At 43.8% G+C, this 16,789-nt stretch overlaps 1 protein-coding gene across 1 annotated transcript in view; it reads left to right on the plus strand.

The window, feature by feature from the left end:
* Positions 1-8,269: 8,269 nt before the first annotated feature.
* Positions 8,270-16,789, plus strand: part of FAM117B (family with sequence similarity 117 member B) — a gene marked incomplete at its 5' end in the record, with an annotated part of 28,187 nt that continues 19,667 nt past the window's right edge. The window contains 2 exons of the mRNA XM_083865402.1: positions 8,270-8,807; positions 15,768-15,916. Coding sequence (XP_083721528.1) covers positions 8,270-8,807; positions 15,768-15,916 — 687 coding nt within the window. The remainder of the gene's footprint in view (positions 8,808-15,767; positions 15,917-16,789) is intronic.

The following is a 16,789-nucleotide window of genomic DNA, read 5'->3' on the forward strand; positions in this document are numbered from 1 at the left end:
CTCTTTGTAAAAGACAACAAATAAGGCTGCCTGAGGACAGCTGGTCTGTGGGAGGTGATTAAGGAAAGAAAGTCTGTATTTACTATGCAGTGTCTGAGCAAATGGCATTTCTAGACAGGGCTCACATGAGCACTGGGAAAATGTTAAGGATGCAAATATTGAGAAATGTTGGAAATAACTGATCCAGATTCATTTCAGTTCGCAGAACAGGAGCTTTCCAGCACCCTCTATCATGGTCCGTCAAGTCCTTTTGAGAACAAGGGCATACAGTCAGTAGAAAGCAGGCAGGTGGTTTGGGCAGATAATGGACAAAAGCCAGTGGGCAGAACCTCGGGTACATGAGGTAGATTTGAGGAAGGAGAAAGCATGAAGGGAGGCTAGGGAGACTTGTTTCAGGCATCAGCAACACTGTAGAACTCAGCATTTGTCTTTGGCCCAATTTCTTTGTTGTTGCTGCCAAGTGCTAACAGGAAAGGATAGTGTAGGGCGTTGTGATAAAGAGGGTACAGAGGTTGTACAGCTCGTTTTACCCGTGCCACTGCTTGTAACAGGCTTGCAAGCAGCTCCTAGGAGAGGTACAGGCCTATTTGCCTTCCCCTGTCACCTATTGCAGCCTTTGTTTGGGAGTTCTTGCCACAAGCTATCAGATTTCTTAATCAGAATGACTAGAAATACAGTTTTCATAAGGTACTTTTGTACATGGGACTGTGTGCATGGGGAGTGAGATTGGCTTGTACGCTGTTCCTGGTTTTGTTCCTGACAGATTGTGTGCTTTGCAGTGACTTGTATTTTGCCAGTCTGCTATAATATTGAAATTACACCTGTTTTCTCCATCTCCTTCCCTTTCTTTCCCCTTGTCCCCCTCCCCCTTTCTTCTTATTGGAAAAATAATAATTGATCCCTGCAGATGTGTTGTAAAGAGTAACTTCTAGCTCCTCTAGGTCTCTGGATTAGCTAAAAAAAATCAGATCTGGCACAAGTCACTGCAGCAGGGTATAGGTCTGACTAGCCCAGGAGGTAGGCATTGCTGATGCACACATCAGCTGTATTGGTACAGCCCCAAACGTGTGTATGGGTGACCAGAGAATTTCCTGCAGGATCGATCTCTGCTGAGGTGGAAATACTTTATTGGGAATCTATATTTCTGTTGCCATTCCAAGAATTTTCTTGCTGCACCAACAATTCTGAATCAGGTCTCAGAAATGGCTGGCTTAAAATCACTATTAAGCAAGCTAACTTTATTTATTGTTTGCTTCTGGAAAACCAGAATGCAACTAAATCATGTGTTTGAATTTCATCCTGGATCATGAGGGATAGAAATGAGCTTTTAAGGCACAGACAAGCAGGAGTTCCCATCTATTTACATACACTGTGAACTGAGACTGAAAGTGACATGAGAAGTATTTGCAGCCAGGCAGAAACAAGCAGCAGGATCAAGAAGACTTGATCTGGGCACTGTGTTAACCCCAGCTCAGCAGCCAGTCACAGGAAGGGCTCACAAGTTCTCATGTGGCAAACCAACAATAGCTTCGGGAATCCTTCTCCTGTCCTGGGTTGAGGTGCAGGAGGCAGGCAGAGGAACTGGACTCTGCTAGGGAGGTGGGGGACAGAACAGCAGGAAGGGCAGGGTTCTTTCAGGATGAGCTCCTGGTGGGATGCCAGCTGGAAGAGCTGTGGCTCCCTGCTGGCATGTGGCAGAGCTGAGAACAGCTCTTGCAGCTCGGGGTGGAGCTCAAGGAGAGGAGACACCCTCTAAGCTCGCTGTGATGAAGCACCAGTTTAGCCATGCCAGCCACAACTGCTGGAGATGTCTGCCTGCTCCTGCTGGGCAGAATCAGCCTGACACCTTGTCTGAGCACTTGGCTGTGAACAGCAGCAGGGCGTGGGGCTTTGCCCACCTTTGCTTTCTTCCTCTCTAAGATGACACCCTCTCTCTCGGTGATGGCTCTCTGGCTCTCCTGGAGGCAGTCAGGCTGAATGGGAGGTGCAGTCATGAAGACAGGATGGTACCACAGAGACAAATTGATGCCTGGTTCAGATGTGACCAAACAAGTTAAAAGCTCCCCTGTCACCCATGGCTGAGTGCAAGAGAAGATTGAGAACTCCACTTGATCCATTCTTTTCCCATGTTTTCCCAAATTGGAGAATCACACGCTCGTGCTTCATCACACACTCTGCTCAAGTTAATTAGTCTAACTACAGAGCTATATGTATAAGTCTGTGGAGAGAGAAGAAAAAACACTTTGTCACTGCCTCTCAGTGCATGAATAAGCCATGCCAACGTGCTTTCCACCAACTCTTAACCTTTTCTAAAGATTTTATTAACAAGTAGAAGCAAAACAAGATTTTAGGCCTGAATCAGAAAGAGTGAACTCTCTTCTCTGTTAAGTGTCTGTAATTACATGCCTATTCATCACTTACACAGGATGTTTATCATCCTACAGCATAGTCATAAAACCTACGTTATTGAAATATTGTCACTTAACAAAATAATTTATAATGTCAACATTTGAAACAAATATTTCATAGTATGTAATTCTGTTGTGCTCACAGTACAGAAATTTTACTGGTGCCTTGCTGGAGCAATCAGTGTTTAATGTTTGTAAACGAAGACTTTCCTTCTGTAATTTGCACATGTTTTTCTAACATGAGACTAGAAATACAGAAATACATGTCTAAACACAACACAAATATAGAAAAACCTATTGTATTTGCAAGCTCTGTAAATATGAGCTAAAAATGCTAAGTTTTTGAAAGATAAAGAAAAATCCCTTGCTTTTCAAAAGGTAGAAAAGTTTTATTATTGAATGGGAGGAATCATGTGCAAATTATCATTCAGCATCTTGTAGGTTAGCTGGGGGAGATCATACTATCTCTTGTTTAAGTGAACTAGGCCACTTCTCTCAGTTTTACTGAGAAAAAGATTCTGGAATGTGGTGGACAACATGCTTTTCCTGCTGGTCATTCTCTTCCCTCATCCCACTCTGAGACAATTTTAGGTCTTGTCACTGAAGAAAGTAGGAGTCCAGTTGCTCCTTCAGCAGCTGGACACTTACCACGGGGTTATTGGATACTGTTGCTGCTGATGTTGAACACATGCTCAGGAAGCAGATCTGTATGCACGGAAAAACGTGTCACATGTAGGTGAGCTTAGCACTGCCTTCTAAAGAAATTAACCTTGTGCTTCTCCCAGGTAATTACATGTGCCAGGAATGTGCAGTGGGAGCACCTCCCAAGCCTGCACATCAGTGTTGCATTGAGAACTGAGGTTCTTTGACAAAAATGTGCTATCTTAATGCCAGTGAGGTACTGAAGCCTCTGTATGTTATTTCTATGACAACTTTTCTTAAAGATTGTACCTTATAAAATGTCACAGAAATGCATTTTGCATTTTTCTTATTGCATGGAGTTTGATTTATGGAGTTTTATTTATTTGTCCAAGGTCCCATCTGTTGTTTTTTATTGTTTTAATCTTAATACCTTATTTCAATCTGTTTGCCTTCTCAAATCCCCACAGATATTCTGGAATATTAACTAGGCTCTTACAGGTTTTGTGTGAGGCAAATTCTATTGTATTTGTCCTATTTTTCAAATGTTTTTTTTTTTTTTTTTCCAGTTGATGTTTAACACCCACATAAACAAGCAAAACAATCTCACTCTGCAGGGGAGAGATGAGAAATGCAATGAAATATCCTGAGGCATAATCTAATGTTTAGATTAGACTCCCGGAATCTGTGGTCTTTCAACCTTCGATATTGCTTACATTAAGTGTGGGTTAAAAAAAAACTATTTCAGGCAGTAGATTGCTCCTCTACATGTGCTGCTTTGCATTTATTTAATTTTAGAATAAGACAATAGCGTATTTGAGGCTGCTTGAAGTACAGTCATTTTCTGTAAGGTTTACTATTATTACTATTACTATTTAACAGAACATTTTTCATATATATTATGAGCAGTACTACTCACACGTTTTCAGCCTGTAGTACCAGAAAATTCCCTAAGTATTATCTGTTTTATTAGCTGTACAGTGGGATTTGGGCCTCTCAGTTTAGTTAAACCTCTCTGACCCTTGTTTCTCTGCTTTTCATTTGGTGTTAGCAGTTGACCAGTTCCCTGACTTGTTTACATCCCTGCTTTCAGCAGGTTCCAGATTTGTTCATGCAGCTCTGTGTGTTTGATCAGTCTGCCCTTGAGGGCATTCAATATGCTTCAGCCTTTGGATTGATTTGTTTGTATCTGCAGCATTTACCACACACCATATTTTAAGAAAGAGCCAACAGCTTGCACATAAGGGGCTGGCTGCCGTACCGAGGCTTCATCTCCCAGCACTGAGTGCGGAGCAGCGCATTTTGGCAGGACTCTGGACGGGTGCCGAGGGCCTCCAAGCCAGCGGCATGTGGGAGTGCTCGCCACCTCCTGGGGTGGCACTTCAGCCTGGTTTGTGAGCACAGCAGTCTCTACTGAGCTCCCACGGCAAATGGGTTGATAAAAATTCCAGGCAGAGAGGACCTGGAGACATGGAGATGGGCCCTGTGTAGGTGGGAACACGTGTGACTCCAGGGCATTTGGAGTCACTAAAGTGACTGTGGTCATTAAAAGGCAGATTCACACGTTGCTGGTAGAAGGCTCACAGCCTGTATGGTAATGAGTTTCATTCCTATTTTTTGGATCACTGTTGGCACCATTACATTAGGTGTTATGGCCAGAGTAAGAGTGTCACAGATTTTATGGAACCCCAACCTAAGGTTACACATGAAACCATATGAAATGTGTTGCTCAGAGGTGGCCTGGACAGCATTTGGCAAAGTGTGCAGGCAGAAAGGAAGGTGACAGCTGAAAAAAACCCAGACCCCGAGAGGTGTGAATTGCAAGGAGAGTCTGAGGATCTGAATCCAAGTTATTTGGGACTGGGGTTTTGTTTTGAGGGTTTGGGTTATTTTGTAATTGAAAAAGAGTTTCAAAACTAATTTCAAGTTCATAATCCTGCTTTAGCTCTTTCCATTATTTCCATAAGGTGTAGGAGTAAGATCCTGTTGTAACACATTTGTTATGATTTAAACAAATGAACGTAAGAAATACACGGTGTTTGAGTAGGTCTGAGTACATGACTTTACATGTTGAGCTCTCATGTCTGCTGCGTGCAAAGCAGCACAACTGATGGTGAGCAGTGCACATAAATGCTTTGCTTTATATTCTCACAGCTACTCTGTGGAGCACTGCCATCTCTGCAGTGTGACAATAAAGTGGGAAGTACTGTAATTGTCACAGGTATCTTCTGCAATCGAAGTCGTGACTTGGCTCCATAGTATGCAGCATGAAAATAAATATGAATCAGTACCTGTCATTTTTGCCCTCTTCAAAGCAGTAACAGGAATAAGAATGTTTTCAGAATATTTTGTGCCTTGGAAGTATCTTTATGGCACAGTGCTAGCAAGTATTGGGAAATATTTCTGGTGAGGATAAACTGGGATGAGTCTGCTGCGCAACTGTACAGGCACTGGGAGTGGGTGCTGTAACAGCAGGAAGAACCGCGTCTTCTGCTCTTGACAGAAAATGGCAGCAAAGAAGTGAAACAAATGCTGCATAAATTAACTTTCTTTAGGATAACTGCGCTGTTCTGGGCTGCTGTTGTGGTTTAACCTGTCAGGCAGCTGACAGGGTAACCCCACACAGCCGCTCTCCCACTTGCTCTTTCCCAGTGGGTGGGGGAAGTGAACTGGGGGCAAAAAGGTAAAATCTGTGGGTTGAGATACTGACAGTTCAATAGGGCATATAATGATGACAATAGATATTAATATAATATAGTGTGTATATCTATATAGAATATATCTATAACATTAATGGAAGAATACAGAAAGAAAGTGATGCACTGGAATTTCTCATCACCTGCCAACCAAAGCCCAGCCAGTCCCTGAGCAGCAGCCCCAGCCAGCTTTCCCCCTCGTTCACATGCTGGGCTTGCTGCTGTGTGGTGCAGAACATCCCTTTGGCCCACTGGGTCAGCTGTCCTGCCTGTGTCCCCCCAGCTTCTTGTGCCCCTCAGCCTCCTTGATGGTGGGACTGGGTGAGAAGCTGAAAAGTCTCTGTTTTCCCTGGTGCTTTCTGCCAGCAGCTCCAGGTAGGGCTGTTCTCCAGCCATGCTGTTTTACTAGTTGGTGAAAACACAGCTGTTATTTGTTGATTACATCCCTTGGGTTCTGACAATGTCATCTTGCCATTTAGTTTCTAAACACTTGTTCTCCTAGTCCCTTGACCTTACTTTGTGTTACTGCAAAACTGGCTTTCAGAAGGATTCAGACTATTTTCTTCCCCTTCTCAAAAATTTCCTGTGCTGTGTTGCCCCACAGATGAGTCACAGAAACAGCTGAAGGACAAAGCAGCAGACAGGTTCCATTTATTTCTCTGGACGTGCTGGGTGCTGGTTCTCCTGGGTGTTTACCTGTGAAGAGCTTTAAAGCTGAGGTTCTCTTTTTCAATATATATGTGGAGTCACTGAGGGAATGAGGAGATCCCTTCATCTCCAATGACAGCAGTGCACAGCTTACACTGTTCTCTGCCTCTCAGCCATTCCCAGTGAGGAGTGCACTGTCTCCCGGATATTTCATTAATTATGGGTTAACTGGGATTTTGATGCCTTGTCACATTGTACCAGCAGTGCTTGTCATGGCTACAGAAAAATGACTGGGAAGTGTCCCTATGTGTAATTTATAAGGTAACAAGTAAATTGCAGAGTTGAAGGAAGGGATACAATAGGGCTGATGGTGATCTGCCAAGCTTCTGGAGCCTTCCCTTGGCAGCCACTTTCAGGGGGAGTGCAGGACAATTCTTGAGACTGGGCACAGCCTCTTGCAGTAGGTTTTGATTGACCCATGCAGCTCTCCTTCAAGCCCTATTACTAGCCTTTACAGTACCTGTGAGAGAGCACAATGCCTTTTAAAATAAATGTAATTAATCCAGAATGCAAGAGCTTACTTCACAACAACCTCACCACTGCATCTGTGCTGTCCTCTTTTGCCAGTCTGATTCCTCACAGAAAGCTCCAACTCTGACAAAAGCTTTACTCTTCAAGGCTTTAGGTGGGCCAGGCATCTTTAAGAAGGGCCTGTGCACATAGTCTTTCTTTTCAGGTTTGTTTAACTTGTCAGCCTCAAGGATGGAGCTCCTCAAGGGAGAATTAGGGATTTTAAAGTGAAGTTAGCTTCAATCAGAAACAGCAAAGGAGAGAGGAAAAAAATAAACACAAGCACAACCAAGATGAACAGAGAGCAGTATCAAATTGCTGTCATGCCATTTGTATCATTGTAATGCTTCTCAATTGCAACTTGTAGAGCAGTATTGAAAAGAATTTGTGTAAGTTCTGGTAGCTCAGAAGGCATTTGCAATAAAGACAGAAAAAAGATTTTTTTGATTCTTTCACGTGTTGAGGGTACTAACATGTGTTTACCTTGCATCTAAATAACCAAGCACAAGGCCTGTTCCATGCACGTATTCACTGCTCTCATGTATAAATTTGGTTAACAAATTATTAACAAATATTGTTAAAAGATTACAATGAAGATGCAACTACTCTGACCTACCGGAGGAGAGTAAACACAGCAGTTAAGGGAAAAGGGGGTCAAGTCTGCCTGGATATTGCCCACGTCTCTGGTGCCATCATCGGTAACACCGAGCTGGTGGCGAAGTGATTGGATAAAGCGCTGTGGAGCCCCGTCCCCTCCTGGAGAGCCCCTCGGGCCGGGAGCGCTGGCACAGGGATGATGGTCCCTCAGAGCAGGGCCGGGGGCCGGGGGGCTCTGCCCGTGGGGGGGCGGCTGAGGGGGCCGGGAGCGCGCGCCGCTCCCGCCGGGGCTGCCCCGTCGCACGTGCCGGGGGCAGCGCGCGGCCCCGCCGCCGCCCGCGTGAGGCTCTTTAAGCGCTGCCCCCGCCCCGCGCGCCCCCCCGGCCCCCGCGCGGGCTCGGCCACTCAGGCGCGCGCCCCGCAGCCAATGGGCGCGCCGTAGCTGCGCGAGGCGAACGGCGCCGCGCCCAATGGGAGGGCGCTGTGGGCGGGGCGCGCGGCCGGGGCACTATTGTTGATGAGGCGCACGGAGGCTGCGGGCGCAGCGGCGCGGAGGGGACGGGGCCGGGACCGGAGCAGGGAACCGGGACGGGGCGGCCGTCGCCGCTGCCACCGCCTGAGGCGTCGGACCCCGCGAGGCCCGCGCCTCGCACCTTTCCCTCCCTTCCCCGCCTCGGGCCGCCTTCCGCGAGCCCCGGCTCCCGGCGGACAATGTCCCACCAGCGCGTGAGGCGCGGCGGCTCCCCGACACCCGCCACCTCCGTGTCGGGGGGAGGCGGCGCGGCGGCGGCGGGCGGCGGAGCAGCGGGAGCGAGCAGCCGCCTCCAGCCCATGCGGGCCACGGTGCCCTTCCAGCTCAAGCAGCAGCAGCAGCAACAACATGGCAGCCCCACGAGGAGCGGCGGCGGCCCGGGCGCGGGGCTCCCACGCGCGGCGCCCCCCGGCAGCAGCGGGCGCGGCGGCCCCGCCACGGCCCCGCCGGGGGGAGCGGGCAGCGGCGGCGGCGGTGCCGCTTCCTCCCGGGGCAGCCCCACGCGTGGGCACGGCGGGGCTCGGGGCAGCCCCCCGCGGCACCACCACCTGCCGCCGCCGCCCCCCCCGCCGCCGCCGGGCTGCGGGCCCTCGCCCTGCTCCTCGCCCGTGCCTCCGTTGTCGGAGGGCAGGGTCCGCCACCACCACCGGCGGCAGTCGCCGGAGCCGGGCAGGAGCTCCCCGGAGAGGAAGAGTCCCAGCTCCCCCGTCTGCAAAGGTGAGCGCGGGGGCTCCGGGCCGGGGCGAAAGGCACGTCCCGGGCGGCCGGGCCGGGCGCGGGTGCAGGGCCCGCGGTGCCTGGAGCGCGCCGTGCCCCGGGGCACAGGCAGGGACGGGGCTGTGCCCGGGCCGGTGCTCGCCCTGCCCTTTCTCTGGCCGGCGGCACGGCTTGCCGGGTGTGTGTGCGTGGAAGGGCTCGTTGCTTTTGTTGCTGCTCTCTTGCGCCCTGGCTTTCAGAAGAGGAATAGAGAGCCGAGCGTGCCATGTGGGGGTTGTGACCGCTTCTGTAGTACCGCGAGTACTGCCTTGGGTTGGCAGAGGAAGGGGATTCGGGAGGGTAGATGTACTTGAGGTGCTTGGGCACAAACTTAAGGTGAATCTGGTGTTTGGGGGCTGTTGTGAAGCCTTCACAGCTCCCCTTTCTGCACACCTCGTGCCAGATGGTGTATGTGGTTGTGATCCAAACAGTGTCCCTAAGCTTGTAATTAAAGAACTAACTAGTGCTGTAGGATGGCACATAGCTGAAAAATGAAAGTATTCATTATCTCTCTTAAGTAGTTGCTTTCAACGTGAACCCTGCAGGAGGATGTGTGTGCTTGAGAGTGATGACAAGCTTGTGCTGCAGTGAAGATAGAAAATAGCATAATGATAAGCATACATTTTGTAACAAACTGCTTTTTAACTTTTTGAATAATTAAATCTTACTGGGAATGCTGGAACGTAAGCAATACATGGCATCAAGCTGAGGATAATAGAGGCTGACATATATAAGTCCTTTTTCTTCTTGAGTTAAAAGTTTACTCAAAAATGCATCAGTGAGGCTTTGTGTTCATGTCTTCAAATCTAGGAAAAAAAAAGTAACTTTTAAGATACCAAAGCTTGCAGCTACTCATTTCCATGAAATTGCCTGTGGTAATCTAAAGAGTAAAGTTGAGTAATATGCAGAAGTGTACATGCAGAAATCTAGGACTAGCCCTCCCTGTAACACTTCTGCTTCTCCTAATACTCCTCCCCCTTTCTAAAATAATGATTGTAACCAGACTACCACGTTGGGCTTTTTCTTTTTTCCTATCCTGGCTCTTGAGGAATGGTACTGCCAAATGAGACAGTCATAACCAGTTGATACAAGATGACTGTGTGCCTCCTAGTCTGTTAGTGTAAGAGAGGACTGATAAGGTTCTGAGTTAGATTTTCCACTTTCCAGATAAGAGTAATGAGGATTTTATTAAGGCTGTATTATATTAAAGGCATTGGATTGAGGAATGTGTGTATTCTTCGTTTGACATTCTTGTTAATCAGTAATCTGAGAGACTTTATACACATCACAAAATCCTGTCTTCTTTCTATGAACTTCATGGAACTCTTGCCTAAGGTGCAATCTGCTGGCCTGGAGAATGAGGAAGAGCGTGGTTAGCCTTGAGGTCCAGGTTCAAAAACTGTTTGTAAAGGCATGCGTCAGGCAACTTAGGGTGGAAAAATTGCACTGTCTTTTAGTCACTGTGGAGAAGCCTGCTGAAACCATGCTGGCCTCTTTACTACTTTGAAGAATTAACATATAGAAGGAAACAAGTCATTTGATCATTCTACTACTCTACAGATCACTCTACAGTTATCTTACAGTGTTAAGATAACTCCACTAGCTTTTTACAAGATGTGTGAAAACAGGAGAGTAGTGTCCATCTAATTGCTTCCACATGTTCTAGTTTCTGAGCACTACTTGTACTGGCCCCAAATGCAAGCTAAACCTCTTTAATATTGCTTAACATTTGTGTTGTGTAGTCCAGTGCTTGATAGAGGCTGAGTTAACTTCAGGTTTTTCTTCACCTAAATGAGTAAACAGGGTTAGCTGAGAACAGGGAGGGTTTTTTTGCTAATGAGGCAATGGTTGTGCAGACACACAGGACACTTGAGGGTATTGGTCAGAATCAGAATAACTTGGGTTTTTCTGTTTCTTGCTTTCAGTTAATGATGGCTTTTGTTCATTCCTACAGCTGCAGATGTATTTTTGTAGATAAAAATGAACCTTGAGGTTCATCTTGAGGTTAGACAAATGATAGCTTTTTCTGAGCTTAGATACTGATTGTATCTAAGTTTAAGTTGTATCTAAATATAACTTGTATACTTCAGACTCATTTCATGCTTTTCAGATTTTCTTTCCTGGGGAACAGTTGAATAATTTTGAACTTAGTTTTCATGAACCTGCTTTACACTCAGAACCCTAACTTGTGAATTTATAAATGTGACTTTTGTGGGTTTTGGGTGTGGTTTTTGGAGGGGTTTTTTAGCACTTCTGTTCTGAATTGCAATTAAATGTTGGAAATACTCAACCGAATTTTCTGTTGACTGTGGGATAATTGCAAATGGAAGATTCTGTCAGACAATTTCTACTTTTCCACGCTTTTCTTGCCACTCTCCTCTCCTGAGGGAGGGAGGTATGACCAGGAACCTAGATCTTGATGCTACCCATTTTTCATCTTTTACTTTCCCTTTCTACAGTCTCTAGCACTTATTTCCCAGAATTCATCTTCCAATTGGCTGTTAATGTGTTCTGCCCTTCTCATCACTGGTGAGGCCTCATTTCTACCCTGCAATCTCCAGTTTTGGTTCAGTTTTCCCATATTCCTCTTCACCTGTCTGCAAACCACCCGTTAGAGGCCTTTGTTTTGACCTACTAGTACACTGTTGCACCATGAGATAGAACATGCACATTTCTCTATCTTTATCAGTTTTACCTTGGTTTATTCACTGAGTAAAGGTCTAATGGGATCTTGTTATATAAAACACATCTTAGAGGAGTTGAACTGCTCAGCTGCAAGAATGTTACAGTGTACCAGGCTGAGTAAACAAGGAGGTTGAGACCAGAGCCTTTGCAGTTGTTTACTTTCAGGTGCCTTGAGGCAGTGAGAGAGTTCTCTACTGGGTGCTGGACTTTCTGGTATATTCCAGCTGACTGTACTGGACATCTGAACTCATTATGAAAATTAAGGAGAAAAATTGGCTAGTTTTATTTGGAAGAAATCTTAATTGTTTTGTCTGTGGAAGGGTAATATTAAAGCCTACTTGTGTGAATGGAAACAATGAAAGTATTATATGAAGTCTAAAAGAAGTCAGATGTGAACCTTTCCTTGGAGGTAGAGAGAAAGAAATGGAACTCCATTACGTTCTTAAATTTCAGCATAGAATTTATTTATTTTAATAATCTGATGAGTGACACAATAATAGCTGCAGACCTGTCAACCTTAATGCCAAGGTTTTGCAGTAGTTTTGAAAGATATTACTGTAAGATAAGAGAGAAGGCTTTGTGTACCATTTCATTCCTGCTCTGCTTACCTAAGCTGTTTAACAAATGGTAGGTGTAAAGAAAGTGAATTCATTTTTGTAGCATCATACTATACGTTTCTTGTGGCCAGCAGTTCATGGAAGTTTATTGGGATTAAAGATATTTTCATTTACTAGAGTTAAGTAGCTTGGACATCTTGGGCTTTCTTGAGGATTGGTTTTGTAAAACACCATTAATTCAGTCATTCTTGTACAATAGGACAGCTTTGAATTACTAGTGACTATTTCTCTTTAAATTTATGTGAGGATAATGGGCAGGATTATCTTCCAAAGGGAGTGTACACAGTTGGGTGGTGTGTCTGTTCTTAGCGCACTGTCTGTTCAGTCCTTCTAATGAAACATGAAAAGTAGGCGATGCCCCAGACATCAGTTGTAGCTTTGGAGAAGATGGCTGTGCCAGCTGTGTATGGGGAGATCCCATGAATGTCCTTTCTGGGGAAGAACCTGACCAGAACAGAACAAAAAGGTCAGCTGTGTGATGCCAGAGGAGCTAACTGGATCTCACCCCTTCTCACTACTTTGGATAGCCCACCTGTATTAAAAAAGCCTCAAGTGGAACTCTCAGGGAATTTTGTGAGTTCAGTGACATCCTAGGCCTTTCTGCTGCTTGTTTTCTCACAGTACATGTCAGAGGATGTCTCTTTGGTTTCTTTCATACATTTCAGTTAGTTATTGATAAGCATCTATATTTGTTAATTTTTGCTTTTCAGTCCCACTGTTACAGTGCCTGAACTTACGCTGCCTTTGTAAGTGCCTTTACACTGCAAGGGGTGTGTGTGGTACCAGGTCACCTGTAGCAACTTCTGTTGGTCACCTGTGCAGCAATGACTGGTGAAGACATGGCAACTTGCTTGTTATTTCCTCACATTATGGACTTCATGGATTGGTGTTGTGTATGTTCTCTTTGGTTTTGTTCTGTTACTTTGCTTTGTTTGAGACCAGATTGCGGACAGGCTTTCTAAATAAATTTTTACTAGTGCTGGATGGATAGGGGGGTTGATATTTATCACAAATACTGGTTTAGAGAGATAATCAGGCCAATTAAAAGAGATCTAATATTTAAGAAGCGTCTATTTGATGAAACAGCTCCATTGTTTTTCATCAGCCACAGCTGTTGTAACTGTTATCTCTATGGAGGCAGATCTCTTGTTATGTAGGTCACATCAAGGAAAAATAGCAGCTGAACACTTGCTTCAAGTATTGTAGGGGAAAGTGCAATGAAAACATTGTATATGTTCCCATTGAAATGTTTTGAAACAGTAAGAATTGCGTAGTAGACTTTGCCAATTTGTATAAAGACAGGTTGTGAAGGTGGAAAAGTAAAAACATATCCAAACATCATTCCCCCATCTAAATATAAGTATTTTGAAAATAGAATATCTTAAATGAGCTTTTAAATCAGAGGAAAGAGAGTACTTACAGGCTTTGTGCCTTGAAATGAGCAGCTTCCCTTGAACTTAAATAGTGAACAGGCTCTTCAGTTCTCATTCTCTCTGTTTGTTCAGCAAAATAGTCTTTCCAGTTGTTTTTTGTTTTGTTTGTAGCAGAGAGGAGAGAGATTCTGTTTCTCGAGTTTTGAAGCTGTCTGCTGCAGTGGATTGCAGATGATGTGGCTGACTATGTGCACTTCCTGATTTATAATTTTTTTTCACATCCTTTCTGTTTCCTCTTGGTAAGAAAAGAGAAGCTTCTTGAAGAGGAAGAATAATAACTGAGCAGAAAAACAAACAGGGAGGATATGGCAGCTAATTCTAAGACAAATAACATGTTTAATTTAATTTTGGAAGCCAGCATAATTTTTAAGGAATGACACGTTGTGTTAGTTTGCCACATTGTCCTATAGTACACACAAAGGGAATTGTTTTTAAATCATCTGGTACAAACAGACCCTTCAGTGTGCTGTCTGGTGGTAGTAGTAGTAGTAAGAGAATTTCTTTGATACAGAAGTCTTAAGTGCAAACTCCAAAACATATTTGCTGCTACACCCTGAGAACAAATCTGCTGAGCTCAGTTGTAAGGTTGTATCATTGTTGGTACTTGTGGAAATAATAAAGCAGATGAGGTTTCCTGACTGCTTTGTGTGAGTGTGGCTAATTATAGTGCTAATTGTTTCCTTATAGTTGAATTGAAATATTTCCCACATTTTTAGTGTGTACATTTCTAATAAATTTGCATGAGGCTATTTAGTGTAGAATGTCACTAGACTCAGGTTCTGTCCACTCCACTGAAATCTATACCTAACAACTTTTATTAGTATTTATCATATGTATTTTTAGTAAATTGCAACAGCTTAGAATTTGAATGTTGGACTTTTGGTGTCAGTGGTTTTATTTTCTGACTAACAATCAGACCCTAGTCAGGCACAATTTCCTTTGCCTGTGTAGGAGTTTATATATAATACAAATTGCTATGTTATTGATACTTTCAGTGTAGAATTCATCCTAAGGCACAGTGAGAGAGGACACATGACTTGAGTTTTTCCAGTGCCCTTTTATAAAGCTTCCATCTGATTTCCGAATCATGCTTGCTGTGTTGTAGCCATGTGTTTTAGGACTTTCTATTAATTATAGGTAAGATTAATACACAATTCATTCAAGTATAATTGAAATTCTTTTTGTTGGGGGTAGGTGAGATGATAGTAAGCTCAGATCGTGATCTCAGGATTTGCATTTTTCAACTCAAATTCTGTGAGCACATATGTATATCTAGACCCTGGGTCTCTGCTGCCAATCAATCTCTTAAATTTACCAACCTAAGTTACTGTTTTGAAGAAACTTTCTTTAGTGTTTATTCTTCAGAGATTGTGGTGTAATCTTTTACTGCCACTTTACTTAAGACATCATTGACAGATGAGATAGATACAAATTTTTATTTTTAACGGTATTCTTCCTTCTCATATTGGTTCCAATGGTTGTTGTATTTAACATTTTTTAGGAAGGATTCGTCTTAGTGTCTAAATTGTTCTGGAATACTATGCCAATATATGCACTATAAATGAGGTATTGCAGACAATACTGCACCAAGCAAATATTAGTGTTGTTACCAAGTAGCATATTAAGGGAGGAGATGTCTCAATTAGCTTGTAAAATGTAAATCATTACCTTATCAAAGTTAACTCCTGAATCTAAGGATCATGCCATATGTCATGTGCTGAGGGGTTAAAACATGCAGGTTTAGAGTGTCCTCTGAAGTAAAGTAGGTGAAGGCCTAGTGGGATGAACTGTAAGCTCAACATTCAACTGCAAATGTTCAACCCAGTTTTTCTTCATTAACCTTTATTTATGTGTAAACATATGTGTAAACAAGATTTTCATTTCTTCTACACCTTAATCATTTAAGATACAAATGACTGTTGGACTTTTAAAAGGAGTAAATAGTGGTGTGTAAGCACTGATGTGACATTTGTGACATAAAGGTGTTTTTAAGGAAACCATACAAACAGATTTCAAGCTTATTCACACAGAATAGAGCCTGGAAAAGCAAACTTAATTTCCATATTAAAAGTATCTTCTTATGTGCTTAATAACATAGTTCCAGATTGATATGATTTCTTGTGGAGTGTTAAAATGGATAAGCTCTCTTTTGATTTCTTTGTAATCAAATGTTCTGTCTCCAACAGACAAATCAAGGCCACCTTCGTCAAGCCCTTCCAGTATCGTTCGCCGCACATCTTCACTGGACACAGTCGCTGCTCCCTACCTTGCTGGGCAGTGGCCTCGGGATAATCACAGCCAGGCTGCTCCCTGTATGAGAGACAAAGCCACACAGGTAGGACAGAGCTTTTTGTCTTTGGAGTATATAAGTGTGAAGACAGGATTTAAATGTAAGAAGCTTTTCCCTTGAAAACATTCACTTTAGCTTTCTTCCTCACAGGTTCCTATTCACTTTCAAATTGCAGGAATCCTACCTTTGCTATTGCATGTGTGAATTATTTGCATTCTTTAAGTAAAGGCTGAGAACTGTAGTATCTTTCAGGTGTTCCACTTCCTTCTTGTCTCAGGAAAATCTAGTGCATTGTACATTTGTATTCTTATTGTTCTTACAGGGTGCAGTACACTAGATAGCACTGGAATTAAATATTGTTTACTTTAGATTCATACAGAGAACTTGGTGATGAGTCCTTATATGAATGTCTGTCTCCAGCTCTTCATCCGCTTTGTAAAAGGCCCTTAATGTTCACTTGGGTTTTAGCACCAAGTATAGAATTATATGCATTGAAGAACTTCCTTGTTAAACCATGAATGGTGTTGAAATCTAGCTCAACTGGAAAGTACTAAAAAAATACACGATTTGCCAGTAAACATCAACTGCTTAGCAAAATTTCAAAAGCTTTAAAGATTCAGTCCTGTGCCACCCGTAAAAACTGAACCAAGAAACAATTGAATGAAGCTGGCATCACCTGACTGTATTTGTGGTGTTCCCCTTTAAAGGGAGTGTTGTTACATGGTATCCCTTCCATATTCAGAAGTGGTTCAAGATGGATTATTCCTTAAAATATCCTAGTGTTTCATTTCTCCTTCTGTGGGTGCAGTCTGGCAGTGGCTTTCTCAAATATAGAGTATAGAGGGAAAGAAAGAGGCAAATGTATCAGATTTTAAATCTCTATTCCTGGGACATGGTTTCAACAAGAACTCTCCACTA

The sequence above is a fragment of the Zosterops lateralis genome (assembly GCF_965231275.1).
Source record: "Zosterops lateralis genome assembly, chromosome: 7".
Classification (NCBI taxonomy): domain Eukaryota; kingdom Metazoa; phylum Chordata; class Aves; order Passeriformes; family Zosteropidae; genus Zosterops; species Zosterops lateralis.